At 48.8% G+C, this 18,606-nt stretch overlaps 1 protein-coding gene across 1 annotated transcript in view; it reads right to left on the reverse strand.

The window, feature by feature from the left end:
* Positions 1-10,966: 10,966 nt before the first annotated feature.
* The window catches only part of TG (thyroglobulin), a gene marked incomplete at its 5' end in the record, with an annotated part of 218,933 nt that continues 211,293 nt past the window's right edge, over positions 10,967-18,606 (reverse strand). Inside the window, 3 exons of the mRNA XM_081071189.1 lie at positions 10,967-11,180; positions 12,204-12,394; positions 13,853-13,987. Of these exons, the coding sequence (XP_080927315.1) occupies positions 11,071-11,180; positions 12,204-12,394; positions 13,853-13,987 (436 nt within the window). The 3' untranslated portion in view covers positions 10,967-11,070. The remainder of the gene's footprint in view (positions 11,181-12,203; positions 12,395-13,852; positions 13,988-18,606) is intronic.

Genomic DNA, 18,606 nt, shown 5'->3' on the forward strand with positions numbered 1-18,606 from the left:
CTTGGCATGTCCTGGCTTTTTGTGGAGCTACCCCAGGCCTGGTACTGGTGGCAGCCATCCTTGGTTCATAGCATTGCCTTTCCCACATGCCTCCAGGATTAACACAGGCAGCAAACAACCGGGCATTGCTCTGTAGTTCTTACCAGATAATCTGTGCCAGTCACAGACAATGGGTGACCTAGGCCTGCACCAGAGCCCCCGAGAAGAGACCCCAGAAACAATGCACTTGGAGGTTGGTTTCAGACCACAGCCAAACACCCCTCAATTAGCCACACAAGGGGCAAACCCAAAGGACAGTTTCAACAGGCACCAGAGCCCACTGGGGCAAAGCCCGCTGCACCGTAGCCTATAAGCTGTGGACAAGGAAAACCCGCACAGCCAATCATCCTGTGGGTCAATCCCACCCACTAACATGCCAACAGCCACCAAGGCTCAACTATAACAGGAGGACACACACACAACCCAAACAAGGGACACTCCTGGAGCACTTGGTGCAGGTGACCAGGGAGAATGTGCCGCTGAGCCCTACAGGACTCCTACTACATAAAACCACCTGGCCAAGACTGGAGGGACATAGCAGGTCTACCTAATACATAGAAACAAACAGAGAGGCAGCCAACATGAGAAAACAAAGAAATGCACCCCAAACGAAAGGACAGAAGAAAACTCCAGAGAAAGAACTAAATGAAATGGAGGCAAGCAACTTACCAGAGACAGAGTTAAAAACACGGGTTATAAGGATAAAAAAGAACCAGTCAGAAGTGAAGAATACAATAACTGCAATGAATAATGCACTAGAAGGAATCACCAGGGGACTAGATGAAGCAGAGGACCAAATCGATGATTTGGAAGACAAGGTAGCACAAAACACCTAATCTGAACAGCGAGAAGAATTAAAAAAAAATGAGGATAGTTTAAGAGACTTCTGGGACAACATCAAGTGTAACAACATTTGCATCATAGGGGTACCAGAAGGATAAGAGAGAAAGCAAAGGAGTGAGAACCTATTTGAAGAAATAATGACTGAAAACTGTCCTAACCTGGCAAAGGAGATAGACATACAAGTCCAGGAAGCACAGAGTTCCAAACAAGATGAGCCCAAAGAGTCCCACAGCCAGACATATTATAATTAGAATGGCAAAGGTTACAAAGAGAAAATCCTAAAAGCAGCAAGAGAAAGGCAACTAATAATTCATGAGGGAGCTCCCATAAGACTGTCAGCTGATTTCTTAACAGAAACTTTGCAGGCCAGAAGGGCTTGGCACAAAATATTCAGTGATGAAAAGCAAGGACCTACAACCAAGATCACTCTACCCAGCAAAGCTATCATTTAGCATCAAAGGACAGACAAAGAGCTTCCCAGACAAGAAAAAGCTAAAGTAGTTCATCACCACCAAACCAGTATTATAAGAAATGTTAGCGGGACTTCTTTAAGATGGGAAAAAAGTCAAAATTATGAATAATAAAATGGCAATAGCTACATATCAACAATAAATTTCAATGTAAATGAATTAAATGTTCCACTCAAAAAACACAGGAAGACTGAATAGATAAGAAAACAAGACCCTTACATATTTTGCCTACTAGAGACTCACTTCAGATTGAAAGATACACACAAGAAGAAGTGTAAAGGGATGGGAAAAAGATATGTCATGAAAGAAAAAAAAAAGCTGGGGTAGCAATGCTTATATGAGACAAAGACTGTAAAACAAAGGCTATAACAAGAGACAAAAAGGGACCCAGTAATCCCACTTCTGGGTATTTACCTGAAGAAACCCAAATGCTACTTTGAGGGGACATGCTCATCCATATAGTCATGGCAGCATTGTTTACAATGGCCAAGGTGTGGAGGCAGCCTGGGTGTCTGTCGATGGAAGAATGGATAAAAAGGAGGTGGTACATATTTACAGTGGAACATTGCTCAGCCAGGCAAGAGAATGGGTTCTTGCCATCTGCGGCAGCATGGATGGAGCTGGAGGGTAGGGTGCTGAGTGGAGTATGTCAGATAGTAAAGATGCAATGTGATTTTGCTTATATGTGGAATCTTAAGAACAAAATAATCAAACAAAACAGAAACATTGATGGTCGCCAGATGGGAGGGGTGTTGGGGATGAGTAAAAGAGGGGAAGGGATTAAGAAGTACAAATTGGTTGTTACACAGTAGTCATGGGGATGTAGGGTACAGCATAAGGCATAAGGCATAAGGCATATAGTCAATAATATTGTAATACTACATATGGTGGTGTCATATGGGTACTAGATTTGTTGGGGTGATAGATGGTGGGGGTTGGGGGAGCAGAGTGAAAAAGATGAAGGAATTAAGAAGTGCAAATTGGTAGTTACAAAGTAGTCATGTGGATGTAAAGTAAAGCACAGGAATATAGTCAATAATATGGTAATAACTATGTAGTGCTAGGTTGGTACTAAACTATAATTAGATCATAATTAGATCATTTCTTAAATTATACAAATGTCTAACCACTATGTGGTACACCTGAAATTCATATAATATTGAATGTCAACGATAATTGAAAAAATTTAAAGGGGGGAGAAAAGGTGAAGGGGAATAAGAGGTTCAAATCTCCAGGTATAAAACAAGTAAGTCAGGGGCTGTAACGTAGAGCATGGGGAATATAGTCAGTAACATTGTGATAGCGTGGGACGGTGTCAGATGGTTGGTTGCAGGACTTATCATGGTGATCATTTCTTTAGGTCTATAAATGTTGAATAACTATGGTGTCTACTTGAAACTGATATAATATTGTATGTTAGCTATATTTTAATAAAAATCTTTAAAACATCACTCAGGAGAATAATTAATGACACAGTATGTGTCCACATTTGATGAAAAAGTATTTTTTTAAAGTAGGCTACAACATAGCATGTGGCATGTGGGACTTTTGTTGTTGTTGTTTTGGTGCTTAAATAACTACGTGCTATAGGAATATGTTTCTAAATACATATGAAGGGATAGACTCCAAATGTTGCATGTGATTCTCTGGGTATTAGGATTTTGGGTGATTTCACTTCTCTCATTTTGGATGGTCTGCTTTCAGTTGTGATTTTCATGCCTCTGAAATCAACGTTGTCAGTCACCCACCCTTCTAAGAAGCAGCTGGGGAGGAAGTCCCAGGGGGAATTCCAGAAGCATAGCAGTGGCTGGCAGTAGAGGCCCACAGTGACCCATGGTGACTCTCTAACTGCTAACAAATGTTGGAGCTATTTGGGAACTGTGATGTCACCTGGCGGGCCAGCCCATGGCTGTGGTTATGATGTCATCTCTTGTCTGGCTGAGCGGCTCTGTGGCTAGTGAAGTCACTGGGGAGAGGGCGTCCCACGCAGGGGTCTGTCTCGTCTGGATTCAGTCCACAGGAAGGTGCCCGGACAGCCCAAGAAGCTCTAGGGCTGCACTGGGGCAGCTGGCTAGGCCTGGGACCATAGGGGGATGTTCTGGCTTTAGGGCCTACACCTTCCTGGGGGCCCAAGTCCAGCCCAGCCTACCGACCTCCCGCCCCTTCACCACTGAGAGGGCTCGTATCATAATTGTATCTACTGGACTTCGCAGGAGATTGTCAAAGTCAGTTTTGACTCTTTTCCAGCGCCCCCCTAACACTGACCCCTAACACTGCCTCATGGCAGGCCTTCTGCCTGACAGCAGCCTGCGACCCCACCTCCCATCGTTAATATCAACCATCCTTCAAAGAGCCAGCTCCAAAGTCCCCTCCTCAGACTGCACAGGGGCTGCCTGGCACAGACCCTCGTGTCAGAGTTCCGGGTCCAAACCCCTGTTACAGGACATGGCCCTGGGCAGGATTTCTCGCTCCTCTGCACCTGGAGAAATGGATTTTCACCCCTCACTTCATGTGAGGATGAAATGAGAAATGTTATGTGGCGGCTCAGGATGATACCTGATGTGGTTCAGCCCCTGTCAGCATCAGCATTTACTGCGTGCCAAGTAACCCTCCCCACCTCTGCGTCTCACCGCAGCTTCTCCTTCTGGACATTTCTGAACACTCTGGCAACTTACATAAATCCTCCCAGCTTTACTCTCTCCGCAGTGAAAGGTGGATGGATATAATTATTAAATCAGGGCAGATATCTAATAGTAAGACTGGGAACGAATTCAGAAAGACACGTACAGCTGGTCTCCCTTCTCCCCGGGCACCCTGGAGACCTTTAGAGAGGAGGTCATTGAAAGCCAGGCAACTTATTTGGCTCTTTCTGGCCCAGCCCACTGGGTTTACCATGTCTCTATCTAAACCATCATGTCTCAAATCTTTGAGCGAGAAAAGAAGTGAGAAAGGGAGAAAATGGCGGCTTTTACCTTCATGGCATGTGAAACCACAGCTCAAAGGGTTTTCACCCCAAAGTGCTTGGACATCACCTAGTTGAGATATCAAAGTTCAAGGTGCAAGGAACAACAAGCTCTCTCCCCAGTAAAGTTCCCCCACTCCCCACCCCATGACACATCAAATGGACGTGAGGCATCACAGAATGTGAGGGGATGCCATTAGTGGGAAGGAATTTAGGATATGAGTGCAAGAGGGGCTTATGGAATTTGGGGGGGAATTCTGGACTGTGTTTGGAACATTACTGGACTCCCACTGTATGGGATATATTGAGCTCCGATGAAATTCCCCCAAGAGTCTCCCAGCCTATAGGTCTTGTCTTACTTGACCGTGCCTGGCCTCCTGGGTCCCAAGGCTTAATGGGCCATGGGCTTGGTAGCCATGCAATAAGACATCTTGGAGGAAGGTAAGACATTTAAGGAAGGGAGGTATCTGGGAACCACTAGCATGGTACCTGGCTCTCAGCAGACACCTACCAATGGTGGTGACCGTTACACTTCAGGTATTGCTTGGTAGTATGTATATTGGCCCAGGAGCTTGGTGGCTCTGACGTCTTCCTGACCTGGAGGCTCTGTGTATTGGTTTTCAGTTGTTGGCACAACCCATTGGCTGAGAACAATATATACGTTTATTCTGTCACAGTTTCTATAGGTCAGGATGAGACCCTCATTTCCTTGCTGGCTGCCAGCTGGGGCTGCCCTCAGCTCCTTGAGGGCTCTGCCTGGTCCTTGTATCTCGGCCCCCATGTCTCAGAGGCGGCAACAACACACTGACTCCTCATCACGCTGGGAATCTCCAAACACCCCCCACATCTGCCACATCCCTTTCTGCCTCCAGCCAGAGAAAGTTCTCTGCTTTTGAGGGATCATGTGATTAAATTGGGCTCCAACGAGATAATCCAGAAATCTTTCTATATTAAATAAGGTCTCTAGCCTTCATCACATCTGCAAAACCCATTTGTCATGTAACGGACTATGCATAGCTTCCAGGTATTAGGGCCTGGACATCTTTGCAGGCCCATTATTCAGTCTACCATCCTCTGCATGGATTCTGTCCCACTATGAGACTTCCGTCTCAGACAGCCCCTGAGCTTGGGAAATTGGAGCTCTCCTTTCTTTCAAAAAGTATTTATTAAACCCTCACTATGTACCAAGAACTCACTAAGTGCTTGGAATATAAAATAGGAATATCTGTGCTCCTAAGAGGAAGGAGGAGGAGGAGGAGGAGAAAGAGATGCTGACTTCTGCTGAGCACCTACTATGCGTAGGTGCACTTCATGTATTTTCTCCAATGTTGAAGGGCATCCCATTGTACAGATGAGAAAACTGGGGTTCAAGGGTTCCACAACTTGCCCAAGGTCATCCAGCTTATACACTTATCCACAGTCAAGACGCGACCCCTCTTTCTGACCCTCCAGGTTTGTGACACTCAGGATACCTCCCGTCAACAGAGGGCAAGACCACATCTTCTGGGACCAAGCGCTGGACCCTCCCCAACAGGGGTCACTTCCCTCTTCCCCCAGAAGGTGAGGCCGTCTGCGTGACTGATCTCCCTGAGGGACCCTGGGGGCTTCCCCGAGGCAGCTGGAGGGGAGAGCTGGCTGGCCTGCGGTCCCTGATCTGGAAGCCCAGAGCTCTTCTGCAGAAGCCGGGGGGAGACCGTGGTGACGGGTGGGCCCTGAAGTCTCCTCTGGCCCGATTTACATGTTCTTGGTGGTCCAGCTGCAGTGCTTCCTCTTTTTGGTGACTCAAGGTATTTATAGCTCATCCTTCAAAGGGTGATGAGCTGTGAGCTTCCGTCTTCAGACGACCGTCTTGTAGAGAGCCAGGAACAAATTAGGTGCTTAGTACATGCTGTTGACCAAAGGGAGAAGGGCTGTTGCAAAAAGCCGGGAAAATCTAAATCAAAAAGCACTAACAAAGCCCTGCATCGTAAGAGAAATTCACTTCCCGTTACTAATATGATTCTGAGTGACCGTGTTTCCCTGAAAATAACACGGAGTCTTATAGTAATTTTTGCTCCATTAGGGCGTGTTTTCAGGGGATGTCTTACTTTTTCATGTACAACAATCTACATTTATTCAATGAGAGTCATGCCATCTTCTCCTGGAACATCGTCATAAGGTACGAAACGCATCCGTCTGGCTGAGATCTTCACTGGGACTTATTTTCGAGGAAACGTGGTATGACAGTCACCTCTTGGGCAGTCACACTGCTAGTACTTTCATGTGACGATGGTGTGTCCATGTGTTTACTCCTTACCGCACGCCTGAGAGTGGAGATGGAGGCTCTTCACCACTAACTCAGGAGGGGCTCGGAGACGCTGAGTAACTTGTTCTGAGGCCCAGCGCTGACAAGGGGCAGTCTGCGTTCCAAGGTAGATGTGTTGTCTGCCACTCACAGCCCAGGTCCTCCCACCAGGCCACCCGGAGACCAGCAAGGCGTTTGCATGCAGCTCCCACGATGTCACCGCATTCCCACACTAACTGTGCAGGTGTCCCTTTCCTTGGGAAAGGCCAGAGACCCTTCAAGGACCATGGTTAGGAGGGGTCCCGGGCAGGAGGAAGGAGTGGTGAATCCTGGGAACGTGAAGCCCAGCGTTGGTGTGCTGTGTTGTCCTTCTCTGGGCCGCATCAGCCTAGACACCTGCAGTGATGTGTGAGGTCACCCTGCTTTCCACCTGATGCAACAGGCCTGGCTCTTCTCTCTGCCCATGGGAGAGGGAGGCGGCCTCTTCTTATTTGTTCTTGTTTGCTATGTTTTCTGCCCGGAACACGCTTTCCCCAGCTCTTCCAAGGCTGGCTCCCCCTTATCAGTCAGGTTTAAATGTAAAGAAACAAAGAGGATCCTGGAGTTCTATTAGAAAGCGGCCTGCGGAGGCCTTGCCCACACACGGCCCAGGCCGGCCGCACTCGGGCAGAGCCTGGATGTCGGTCCTGCACCCAGGATTGTTGGTCCGCTCCCCTCGCTCTGCTGTTTCCCCACTGTGATAGTCACTCACATTCCGACTTTGGAAAGGCCCAGAATGTTGACTCACACAGGCGCAATCGGGAGAGCCTTCCGGGCCCGGCAGTAGACTCCACAGTATTATTCTGGGGGCTGGAAGCTGAGCAGCTGATTGGGTGGAGGCAGGGCCATGAAAGGAGAGAGATGAGCAGGGTTCCAGGAGCCCTGGGAGGATCTGACAGGCAAGGACCTCAGAAGGGGCCTGGGGCTCCCCCACAAGCGGGGGAGGCCTGGGCAGGGCCCCGATGGTGTCATGCCTCCAGGCCCCTGCACGCTGGCTGGTGACAAGTCGTGCCTTTGCTAGTGTGGGGTCCTAGAACACCATCCCACATCCCCAAGCTTTCTATGCCAGGCTTGGTTGTGTGTGTCCTTTGGACTCAGCCTTGAGTCACCTTTCTGGAGAACATTCTCCACTCGGGCTTGGGTACCCTCTTCTGGCTCCTGAAACCTCTCCTTTAGTTTGTCCCCGTCGTCACATTTATTCCACTGCATTGACCGGCTGTTTGTCTGTCTGAGCCTCCCTCCAGACTTGGAGCTCCTCGAGGGTCAGCATTATTTGTCTTTGTGTCCTCAGCACCGAGCAGAGGGCCTGGCCAAAGTGGGGAATGAGCTGGACAGGAATATATATTGGTAATGAAAACACCTTCTAATCGCACAGGATGTCGATTTCTCTTGCCTTATAGGAACTTTCCAGCACTGCTCAGAGGGCAATGAGGGCCCACATTTTCTAGTTGAAGCTAATGGTGCATTGGTTTGTTCTGGGTCATTCTGTCAGGGAGCTGCTGAGTCAGAACTCCAACTCCTGCCTGACTCAAAAAAATCATATGAGAAACAAAAACTCATAGACACAGACAATAGTTTAGTGGTTACCAGAGGGTAAGGGGGTGGGGGGAGGGAGATGAGGGTAAAGGGGGATCAAATATATGTGATGGAAGGAGAACTGACTCTGGGTGGTGAACACACAGTGGGATTTATAGATGATGTAATACAGAATTGTACATCTGAAATCTATGTAATTTCACTAACAATTGTCACCCCAATAATTTTTTTAAAAATGCAACTGAAAAAAAAATCATATATTTTCCTGCCTTTAAGGCGATGATACTCAAACCTGGCTGAGACCCACTAAGGTAGATATGAAAACAAACACATTTCTTGAAGATATGAGAAAAGTACGGAGTTCAAGGGAGAAAGAGTGAGATTAAAGATGATAGGTAGATAGATAAATAGATAAGAAAGCAATTATAAATACTATGTAAAGTAAGAAGCTACACCATAACATTAGAGTCTAAACAAAAATTGCTCTAAAGCATTGCATGATTTTAAGCAACTGATACAGTAGAATAAAAGAGACTATTTGCTCTTGAGTCTAGAAATATTCCTCTGTCAATGCCCTGAGATTGTATCCATCCCTAGGGGCAGGTCTTGTTAATTTGAAAATATGGATTTAGGAGCCCAACCTTAGACCTATTTCTTCTCAAAAGTTGGGAACGGGAACCTGTGTTTTGCACCAGCTTCTCAGGGGACTTGCCTGTGTTTAGACCTGCCTCGGGAGCCCTGCTCGATGGCCTTGGGTGATCTGGGAGGAGCTGTCCTTGCCGCCCCAGCTCTGGAGGGGACCCAGGAGTCTCTGACACGCTGCTGCCTCTGTTCCCGAGCTAGCGAGGACCTCTCAGGCTTCTGTTGCAACTTCCCTGTGAGGAAGTCACTTGCCTCATCTTCCTGCCCTTCCAGTTGCTTCCAGCTTAGCAGGAAGCTGACTCAGACCGATGACTGCACACGGAGCAAATGCCTTTATTTAATTTCTCGATTCCTGCCTTACTGATTCTCAGGGTCACTCTGGTCCGCAGGGCAAGGTGCTGCCCTTTCACCTCCTGGGTCAGCGACCCTTGCCTTGATGCTGGGTGTAATAGGGTACCAGAAAGCACCAGGGCCACGACCTCTGACACTAGGGCACTGGTGATCACACGATTTTCCAGCCCATTCTGAACTAAGGAGAAAAGAGGTGTTGCAGGCCAACTCCAACTCTGGGCTAAGGAAAGCTGGCCCCAAGAATGGGGGGTGAGACCAACTCCGATGGTCTTGGGAGCCAAGATTAATTATGTGGCAGAGGCAACACTACCTACCCAATAACTGTCTCCCCATTCATCTCTGCTAAATCTGCCCCAGCTTTGTTGGGACAGCAACATCTCCTCCGCTAGGGAATAAGTCATCCTGGTCTCATCAGATCATGGTAAGCCTGTTCCCTAAAAGTGAGGACACAAATCCATGAGATTTCAAGGGAATTCCACTGGGAATTTCTGGGAAAGACTTTCCCCCAAGAAAAGACAGGGGCCCTGGAAGGCACGGCCCGTTGTATTCTGCCTGCTTGCTTCCAGCACAGGATGCTGTCAGGAGGGGATGTGATGTCTGGAGCTGCAGCGGCCACATTGTGTCAGTGAAGTGAGATGTCATCACGTGCTGAAGAGAGCAAAGCGAAGGTCTGGAGAGACCCTGGGCCTTGATGGCCTAACTGAGGCATTGCTCACCCCTAGGGTCACCGCCTCTGGGAGTATCCTTCAGCGTAGGCACATTAGTTGGGTGTTTGGTGCTTACCGTGAACCATCCTAACTGACAGCCTATAATGTAGCTTAGAAGTTCCCTGGGGCTTTCAGTGCTACCAGGAGGTTTTGTAGGACACGCTATTTGACGTCCAGGAAGTGCAAGGAAACAGAGAAATCAGAAGACCTGAGTTGAATGCTGATCCCCCATGGCCTCTCTGTGTGAATTTAGGTACACCACAAGCCTTTCTGAGCTTTATCTTCATATCTGCAAAATGGGGTGAGAATCTCAACGCAGGAATCATCACTGAGTTTGGTCTATGTTCAAAGGAGATGATATGTGTTAACACATCTCATGACACGCCTTATACATGCGACAGACCATGAATCAGCTCCATCTGCTTTCACTTTAGGTGAAGTGTGTGTGTGTGTGTGTGTGTGTGTGTGTGTGTGTGTGTTTGTGTGATTGAGAGAGACAGAGACAGTTTTAAACAGATTTGTGTGTCCCTTAGGAGGGTGAAGAATGAAATCAGCTACTTATCTGGGAACCCAAACCAACCAAAAGCTGGGGTAATAATTCCTTGCAGCTCCATCCTCTCACATTCCATCAAGTCCCATCAATTCTACTTCCTAAATGGCTCTCAGATCTGTGCCTCCCCCAATCTCTACCCTCCCGGCCTTGATTCAGACCTCATTGCCTCTTACTTAGAATATGGCACCAGTCCAGTTGGTCTCTTACCTCCTTTCTGGAACCTTCACAAGAGAATCCTTTCTTACACGTAGGTAGGACTGTGTCACCCTGGGGCCTGCCCTCGATGGGTCCCCATTTCCGGTGTCACTGCAAACGTCTGTTTACCTGCTCTCTCCTCCTTCTAGAGGGCAGGGCTCTGGCCTCTCCAGCACCCAACATACTGTCTGGTGCACAGAGGGTGCTCCATAAATATTTTCTGGAAGGGAATGGCAGCCTGGGATCCAAACCTCAGGAAGATTATTAAGATTGAAGATTATTAAGACATAGTGTGGTGTCTTCCAAGGATTGTCCTGAATTAACAAATGAGACGCACCAATGTTTCACTGCATGTAGACACTTTATTGAAAGCTAGTGGCTGTTTTAGAGAATAAGGTGCCCAGGGTGGCAGCCTGGGGTGTGGCTGGTGGGGGTGGGTCTCAGGTTGGTCACTTGCTGTAGCTCTTGGGGCCTGGATCTGGGAGGTCTTCTCTCAGGCCAGAGCTGGCTGGCCCATCCTCCTCTTCACTCTGTGCTGGAGGCTTATCTTTGGCTTCATCTGCAACACAAGGGGCAAGGCTGGTCCAGTCTGGGTCAGGACTCTCCTCCCTCATCAACTTTCTTTGACCCTAAGAGACCCCCGTCTCTGATGGGTATTCCCTACTAATGCCCTACAGAGGGGCATTTCCAGACCCCCTGGCTGTGGGGACATGCTAAGGATACAACAGGACTCGGGTTCATCGACAGAGAGCCTCTTGGTCTTGGAAGGTAAAAGCAGTGGTGAGACTCTTAAAACATGCCGGACAAGGTCACTTGCCCGCTGCGTGCTCCACTCTCATCCGTCTCTGCCTGAAAAACTCCTGTCACTCTGAAAGCCTCAGCCCCAATGTCACCTTCCCTGGGACGCCTTCCCAGACGCTGGCTTGGGTGCAGACTTCCATCATGGCACCAGGAAAGCAGAACACTCACTGGGTTATGTCACGCACTCCCTCACTTTCTCAGAAGCTTCTTAAGGGCACTGCATTTGTCTCTGTATCCCCAGTGTCCTTATTATGAATCCTTTTCTCTCCGTAACACCTCTTCAGCGCAAATTTTTCTCAACAGGAAGTTCTCTTCAACCGGAAGTTCTTTTCGACAAGACATTCATTTCAACAGGAAGAAGTAGAACGCCCGCTTCTCCCCTGGCTAGAATTCACTCTCCAAGATGTTTGACCCAGCCCAGCAGTGAGGATGAGTTTCATGATCCTACCTTCCCTCCCAGGCCAGTGCTGCAGGCTGGCTCCCTACTCAACCGTCCCACCGTCCTTTCAGCCCCCTGCAATGTCCTCTCCCTGGGCCTCTCTCTCTCTCACTTCCCCCTGTTGTCCCCATCAGAACAGGAGACCTTTGGCAAAGAGGAGCCCCTGAGACTGTGGGCTCCCCCTTGGAGAGGGCTGGGCTGACGGCATCTCAGTGACCCAGTAGCTCCCGTCCAGGCAGCACAGGCCTAACACACCACCAGTGCAAAAAATGCCGAGGACCGACTACCCATCCACCCTCTACCTGCCCGCCCCCACCAGGTAGAGGCTCCAGGCTTCCCTACCTGCTGACGCCTTCAGAGACCGGATGTACTTGGACCAGAAGGAGCAGTCGGCCTTTTTGAGGCCCTGTCGATTGGGGAGCTGGACGCTGAACTCCTTGTAGTTCTCTCCACTGGCACCGGGCACGAAGTCAGGCCAGGGCACTGCAAATTCTGGCACTTTCCTCGAGAACTCATGAGGGTAGTTGGGATTCCTGCGAATGTGAGAAGAAAGAACCATCCATGAAGGAAACTCGTCTTTCATTACTTGGGATCGCTTCCCACTTGCGCTCGGTCTCTGAGAACCAAATCACACGTCTTCAGGTGTCAGAGCAGGATTTAACCGCCACACGTTACAGTACAAATGATTAAAGGTATACAGGCCCCTGACTCACTCTCAGGCCCTTTCTGGAAGAGGAAAGACGTGCGTTCATGACCCAGCAGCATTTCTCAGTATCTGGCATTGCCTTTCTATTTCCCTGGATACTCAGGAGGTTACCGAGTCCCCTTCTGTCCTGGTGTCTTTGATCTGGACACGTGGGCAGGAGGGGGGGCCCAGAGCCAGGCAAACTTGTCCTCCAGCTATAGGTCAACTTCCCTTGGGAGGGGATGTCACATCCTTTCAGGTTCCTTCCCAGACTTGCCGCCCAGGTCCCTCTCCCAACAAGTCCCACCGTGAAGCCCACACTCTGGCCCCACTTGGCTTCCTGACATTCACCAAACAGGGTGTGTTTCTCACCCCCACCCCGTCTTTGCTCGCACGCCCCTCTCCTGGAGTGCCCTTTTCTCCTTGGTCTATCTGCATATCCTTCACCCTCCAAGGCCTAGCTTCAATGTCTTTCTGAAAGCAAAACAGTTTCTAAATTCCAAATTAAAAAAAAAAAAAAAAAGTCTTTCCACAGCAACTCCCCCAAAATGCTGTATTAAGTTCTATTCTGTCCTGCTTTTAGTTACGATTGGGTTTTATGTTTCAGACTATCAGTAGCTGAATGCTGACTTTTCTTTTTTTGCCTTTTACCTTTCTAGAGAATCTAGTACTGTGCTAGGTAACCACTGCCTGTATGGCAAGGAGATAAAGGGAGACAGGTAAACTGCAGGGCGGGAGGGATAGCAGGAGCTGATTTGGGAAGAGGGAACAGTCAGCATGCTAACTGGGCCGCAGCAGGGGTATGTGGGAGAGGCTAGGGGCAGATAATGAATGGTCTTGAGCATTTTCACTTAATTGGAGCATCTAAGACAGTGGTTCTCAACTTGGGGTAATTTTGCCTTGCAAGGAACGTGTGGCAATGCCTGAGACATTTTCAGTTCTCACTACGGGGACGGGGGGGGGTGAGGTGCTTTTGGAATCTAGTGGGAGGAGGCCCGACATGCTGCTAAACAGCCTACAGTCCTCAAGACAGCCCCATCCTAGAGACTTGTCCAGCCCCAGTGTGAGCAATGACCGAGCGCCATCAAATGTGGTAGAACGAGGGAGTGTGTGATTGAAACCTTTCTTCACCAAGATAAATCTATGTAAAGTAGTTTGGGCTGGAAGGGAAAGTTTGAGACAGGGAGACCGTGGCAGGTGACTGTAGCATCTCGGGAGGAAAGGGTGAGATCACCAACGCCCAAGGTGACCTCTGCGTTCAGAGTGGGGGGTGTGCCTAGCATGCAGACACACGCAGTCCACTCACCCAGATCGGATGAAGTTGGAAAAGTACTGCATGACTTTCAGTGACACGCTTTTCTCTTCCAGAGTAAACTGCCCCTCGTAGGCAGGATGGAAGGGAAGCCCAAAGAAATACTGAACATCAGTCAGCAGCTCCAGGCTGAGAAAACACACAGAAATAAAGAGAAGCAAAAGTTAAAAGGAATCATGAACTGCTGGAAAAAAACAAACGAGCCCAAATCCCGTATTCCTCCCCAAAGGAAGACTTTTCACTCTTCATGCTTAGGATTCCTGTGTAGTACTTGGTTTCGCTGAGATTAGGCTTGGTCTTCAGCCCAGTGGCCCGCCTGGGCCAGACCCACGGCACGTGTATTTGCTGAAGCGTACCCAGTGCTGAGACTTACATCGCTGGAGACCACGTTATCAGCCATCTTCTGAGAGAATGTTCTTTGACCATATTCCAACTATGATATTTACAATAGCAATTGAACATTCATTTGTTAAAAATAGCCTGCATTTTGAGCCCCTTCTCTGAGCCAGCCCTTGTTCCTATGTGGCGGGCACACATTCCTTCAAAGGCTGACATGTACCCATGTAGCCCACCCCAGTGCAGTAGCTGGCACATAGTTGCAGGTCAGTGAATATGTGCTACAACTGAATGAATATCTAACAAGCAGTGCGCAGGGAACAAAGATTTGGAAGCCAGATGAGTGATGTGAATGGGCTGAGCTGGGGCCGTGGAGTAAACACGTGAGGAGTGAAACACTGAAAGGGGCTCACGCTAGGCAGCAAAGAACTCAGCTTTTCCCAAAGAGGGGTCTGGCCTTTGCTCGCGGTAACTACAACGTAATCGATGTCAGAGGAGTGTCTTTGTTTAGGGAAAAGGCTGGCCACACTGGACCTTCCGGGAATGTGGCTTCTCCCTACAGTGATGGGTGGGGGCTGGCTGTGCCAAAAGGCCAACCATGTGACTCAGGCTGGGGGGTCTGGGTCATACGGTGTCAGTCAAGTTGGAGACTTAGGTTAACCATATGGGCCATCAATCAATAAATCAACCAACCAATCAGGCCTATATAAATGGCCCCAATTAAACCTCTGAACACCAACTTCGGGCACGTCTCCCTGGTTGGCATTGCGTCAATGCCGAGAGAGTTACCCCTTCTGATTCCACAGGGAGAGCATGATGGAGCTTTGCATTTGGAAACCTCCTGGGCTCTTCCCCGGGCTGGCCTTCATCCGTATCCTGCCCTGTGACAACCATCCCAGCAAGAGAGCGGTTCTCAGTGACATCTGTGAGTCTTTCTAGTGGATGATCCAAATAAAGGGTGGTTTCGGGAACCCAAGGCTTGAAAAGATGAAGTGACATGGAAAGACGCCGAGACATGGGAGAGCCAGGTTGCAAAGCCGAGTCTCCCAGGCCCCGAATTCCTTTCTCTGTTTACTCTGCCTGTGCTCAAGGGACTAAGGGTGACGAAAAATCATTCATGACCCAAGTTCTTAATGATGTTTAAAGATCCGTGAAGGGAAAAGGAACACACAGAAAAAAAAAATAATAATAATAATAATAAATGAAAAAAAATAAAAATAAAAAATGCCAGGAAGATAGAAGTTGCCACAAGGGTAATCAATCATCTCTCACATAAACGCACACATGGTAGTTTATAAATCCCTTTCACACTTATTATCTCAAGGAGCCTATGAGCAGATATGATTGGAATAACGAGAAGAGTTTTTACACTGGAGGAAACCTGGGCTCAAAGAGGTCCTTTTCTTGCCAAGGCTCTATAACTGTTAAAAGGTGACGTCAAGATTGAAGCTAAGTCTGAAATTCTAAGGCCCGCCGTCCCCTGGTCTTGCTGCATGGGTGTCCGCTACCAGCACCATCACTGGTCCTGTGGAGGCCTACACTTCCTCAAAGGCTGCAAGTCTTCTGCGCGGCGGCAGGGGGAGCAGGGAAGTGACAGAGGATGGCCCTCTCCCCTCTGTTGCCCCACGGGGCCTGCCCTTCCTCTCACAGTATGGTAGAAGGGGAAACAGCCTGTCGCTCACCAGGTCCTTCAGAGGAAGTGGCCATATGAGTTTCCCTGCTGCCCTAAGAAACCACCACAAATGTAGAGGCTTCCAACATCACAAATGTACTACCTCACCATTACTGGAGTTCAAAAGTCCAGCTCGAGTCGCCTTAGCCTGAAATCCAGGGGTCAGCAGGTTTCATTCCTCCTGGGATTCTAGGGGAGAATATGTTTCCTGCTCATCTGGGCTTGGGACAGAATTCAGTCCCTTGAGGTGGAGGACGCCGGTCCCCATTTTCTCACTGGCTGTAAACTGAAAGGCCATTCTTAGCTCCTCGCGGCCACTGTTCATAGGCCCGTCCTTTAGCCTCAAAGCCAGCAATAGTGAGTCGCATTCCTTACATGTCCGTCTCTCTGACACCCTCTTCTGCCTCCCTCTTCTGCTTTGAAGGACTCGTTCCAGTAAATGGGGCCTCACTGGGTAATCCTGGACAATCTCCCATTTCAAGGTCCTTGACTTTGATCGTATCTGCCAAGTACCTTTGCCGTGTAAAGTAACACAGTCACAGATTTTGGGGATTAGGCTGTGGGCATTTTGAGGGTCCATTTCTGCCTACCACAGCGGCCTTATCTACTGTTTCTTCTAAAGAAAGCTGCCTTCCCCACGGGGTAGTGAAGAGAGTCAAACCTTCAAGACCAGAATCCTGGGTTCAAATCCCAGCTCGATCACTTAATATCTGTGGAATCTTAGACAAGATACACAACCTCTCTGGGCCTCAGTGGGCCCATCTGTGAAATGGTGATGTAATCATGCTTCCACACATTGAATGAGGTTTCGCAATAAAATACTTCAAACCTCTGGCCCAGTTCCTGGCTCATATACCTCATTCTTTTTTCCATTTTCCCTGTGGAGATCACCTGAAAGCTAAAGAATGGGGAGTCTTTAACCTGGGGGTTCCATCATAGAGCTTCAGAGGACCACGAGATCCCTCAAATTACATGTAAAGTGGGATGAAACTGTATACACACATCTCTCTTGGGAGAGGTGTCATAGCTTTCATCACATTCTCAGGAAGATCTGTGCCAACGGTCAGCCAGGGACTGCTGAATAACTGACTTAGCAGAGTGGGGTGAGAAGTCTTCCTTTGCAGCGTTTGCCAATTTCCGTGGTGTAAATACTCCCACCATAGACAGTTTCAAACTCCCAAAGTGACGTCATGGAACACAGAGCTGGGAAAAGACGTCCACACGGGCTCTTGCGGGCTGGGGCAAGCTGGCACCAGCCCATCACCGTCTGTGACCTCAGAGGCTACAGAGCTCTGCTTTGGGGGCGGGGCCTGGCATTCCAGCCCATAGGATGCGTTGGATTAGAGGGTCGGTTGCGTATGAGGACTTCTGCTTTGTTTTTTATCTCAGCAGGGCTGATCTCTACCAGGGTGCTGGAGTTATTTTGAACAACTTAAGGCAGACATCTGGAGGAGAGGTGGGCAGCCAGAACCTGGGAGGGGGGTGTTTGGGATTGGAGGACCAAGACTTCAGGGAGCCTGGGTCCTGTGGAACATCCCACCGGGAGGAAGAAGACAGGATTTGGATGTAGCATCAGCAGGAGACTCGGAAGAACACGCCAGGGCCTGACAAGGTAAAAGGAGATACTCGATGGCTGAGGAGCCACAGGGTTTAAAGTTTGGGAGACAGACAGTGCACGCATGTTGATTTGGCTTCTTTGCTCTGTGCTGGGTTTGAGCACAGATAAATCAGATACACAAACCTGTGGTAGTCATATAGGTGTATGGTCCTGCTGGTTTTATTTAGCTTTTAGTTGCTGTCTTTGGTCATAACACTCCAGTCCAACTTTCCCCAATCTGACAGTTACTTGTCCGGTGCTCAGGCCAGGTCCAGATTTTCTCATTGTCACATGTGTACGTGGGGCCTAGGAATGCTCTCTCCTGAGCTGGCTGAGCTCAGGTCAGACCCCACTTCCACCACTAATTCTCTGAGCTTTGGTTTTCCGATCTTTAAAATGGGTCTGATCATTCCTGGTCAGCCTCCCACGTGGAGAGAGGGTAGGTGGAAATCCCTCTAAAAGTTGCAAATTGCCATCCAAGGAAGACCTACTGCCGCCGATGTAGATGGTGTGACATTTAGCCACTGTGGGAACAACTGACCAGCCACATAGCTTCAGAGATGACTGTGTGTGGTTCAGTTTCAGGAAGTGAGTATAGTTCAGTGAGGATGGTGGTAACACGTCGGCTGTCAGGACAAGCCACGTTTTCCGAATGCTTATTGTGTGTCATGCTCTGAATAGCTGCTGGGGATAAAAGAGGAACATGACAGCCATTCTGTCATGGATCAAGTCTAACAGGAAATGCATAGGAGCCAACATTTGAAAAAAGAAAATTTGTGAGTTGTGTGATGACGGAGAGAGAGGGAGATAGCAAATGATAGAGTTCTTTACAAAGTGCCATGAGAGAAGAGACAAAAGTGACACCATTTGTGTCAGGCAAGGATATGGAGAGAAGTTCGTGGAAAGTCAGAGAGAGGAAATCATACTGACCTTTGTCTTGAAAGATAGGTAGGGGTTTAGCCCGTTGGCAAAGTGGGGAGGGCTGTTTGGGGCAGAGACTCAGTGCGTGTGATGCCATGGGTTCTGTGCTTTTTGTACGGAGAAGGGAACAGGGAAGTGCGACTGGGTACGGAGGAGTCGGGGCAGAATGGGGAGGTTCTGGGACAGGTAAGAGCCCCCAGCGCTCTGGGTCACATATATTGT

Source organism: Rhinolophus hipposideros (genome assembly GCF_964194185.1).
Source record: "Rhinolophus hipposideros genome assembly, chromosome: 13".
NCBI classification, from domain to species: domain Eukaryota; kingdom Metazoa; phylum Chordata; class Mammalia; order Chiroptera; family Rhinolophidae; genus Rhinolophus; species Rhinolophus hipposideros.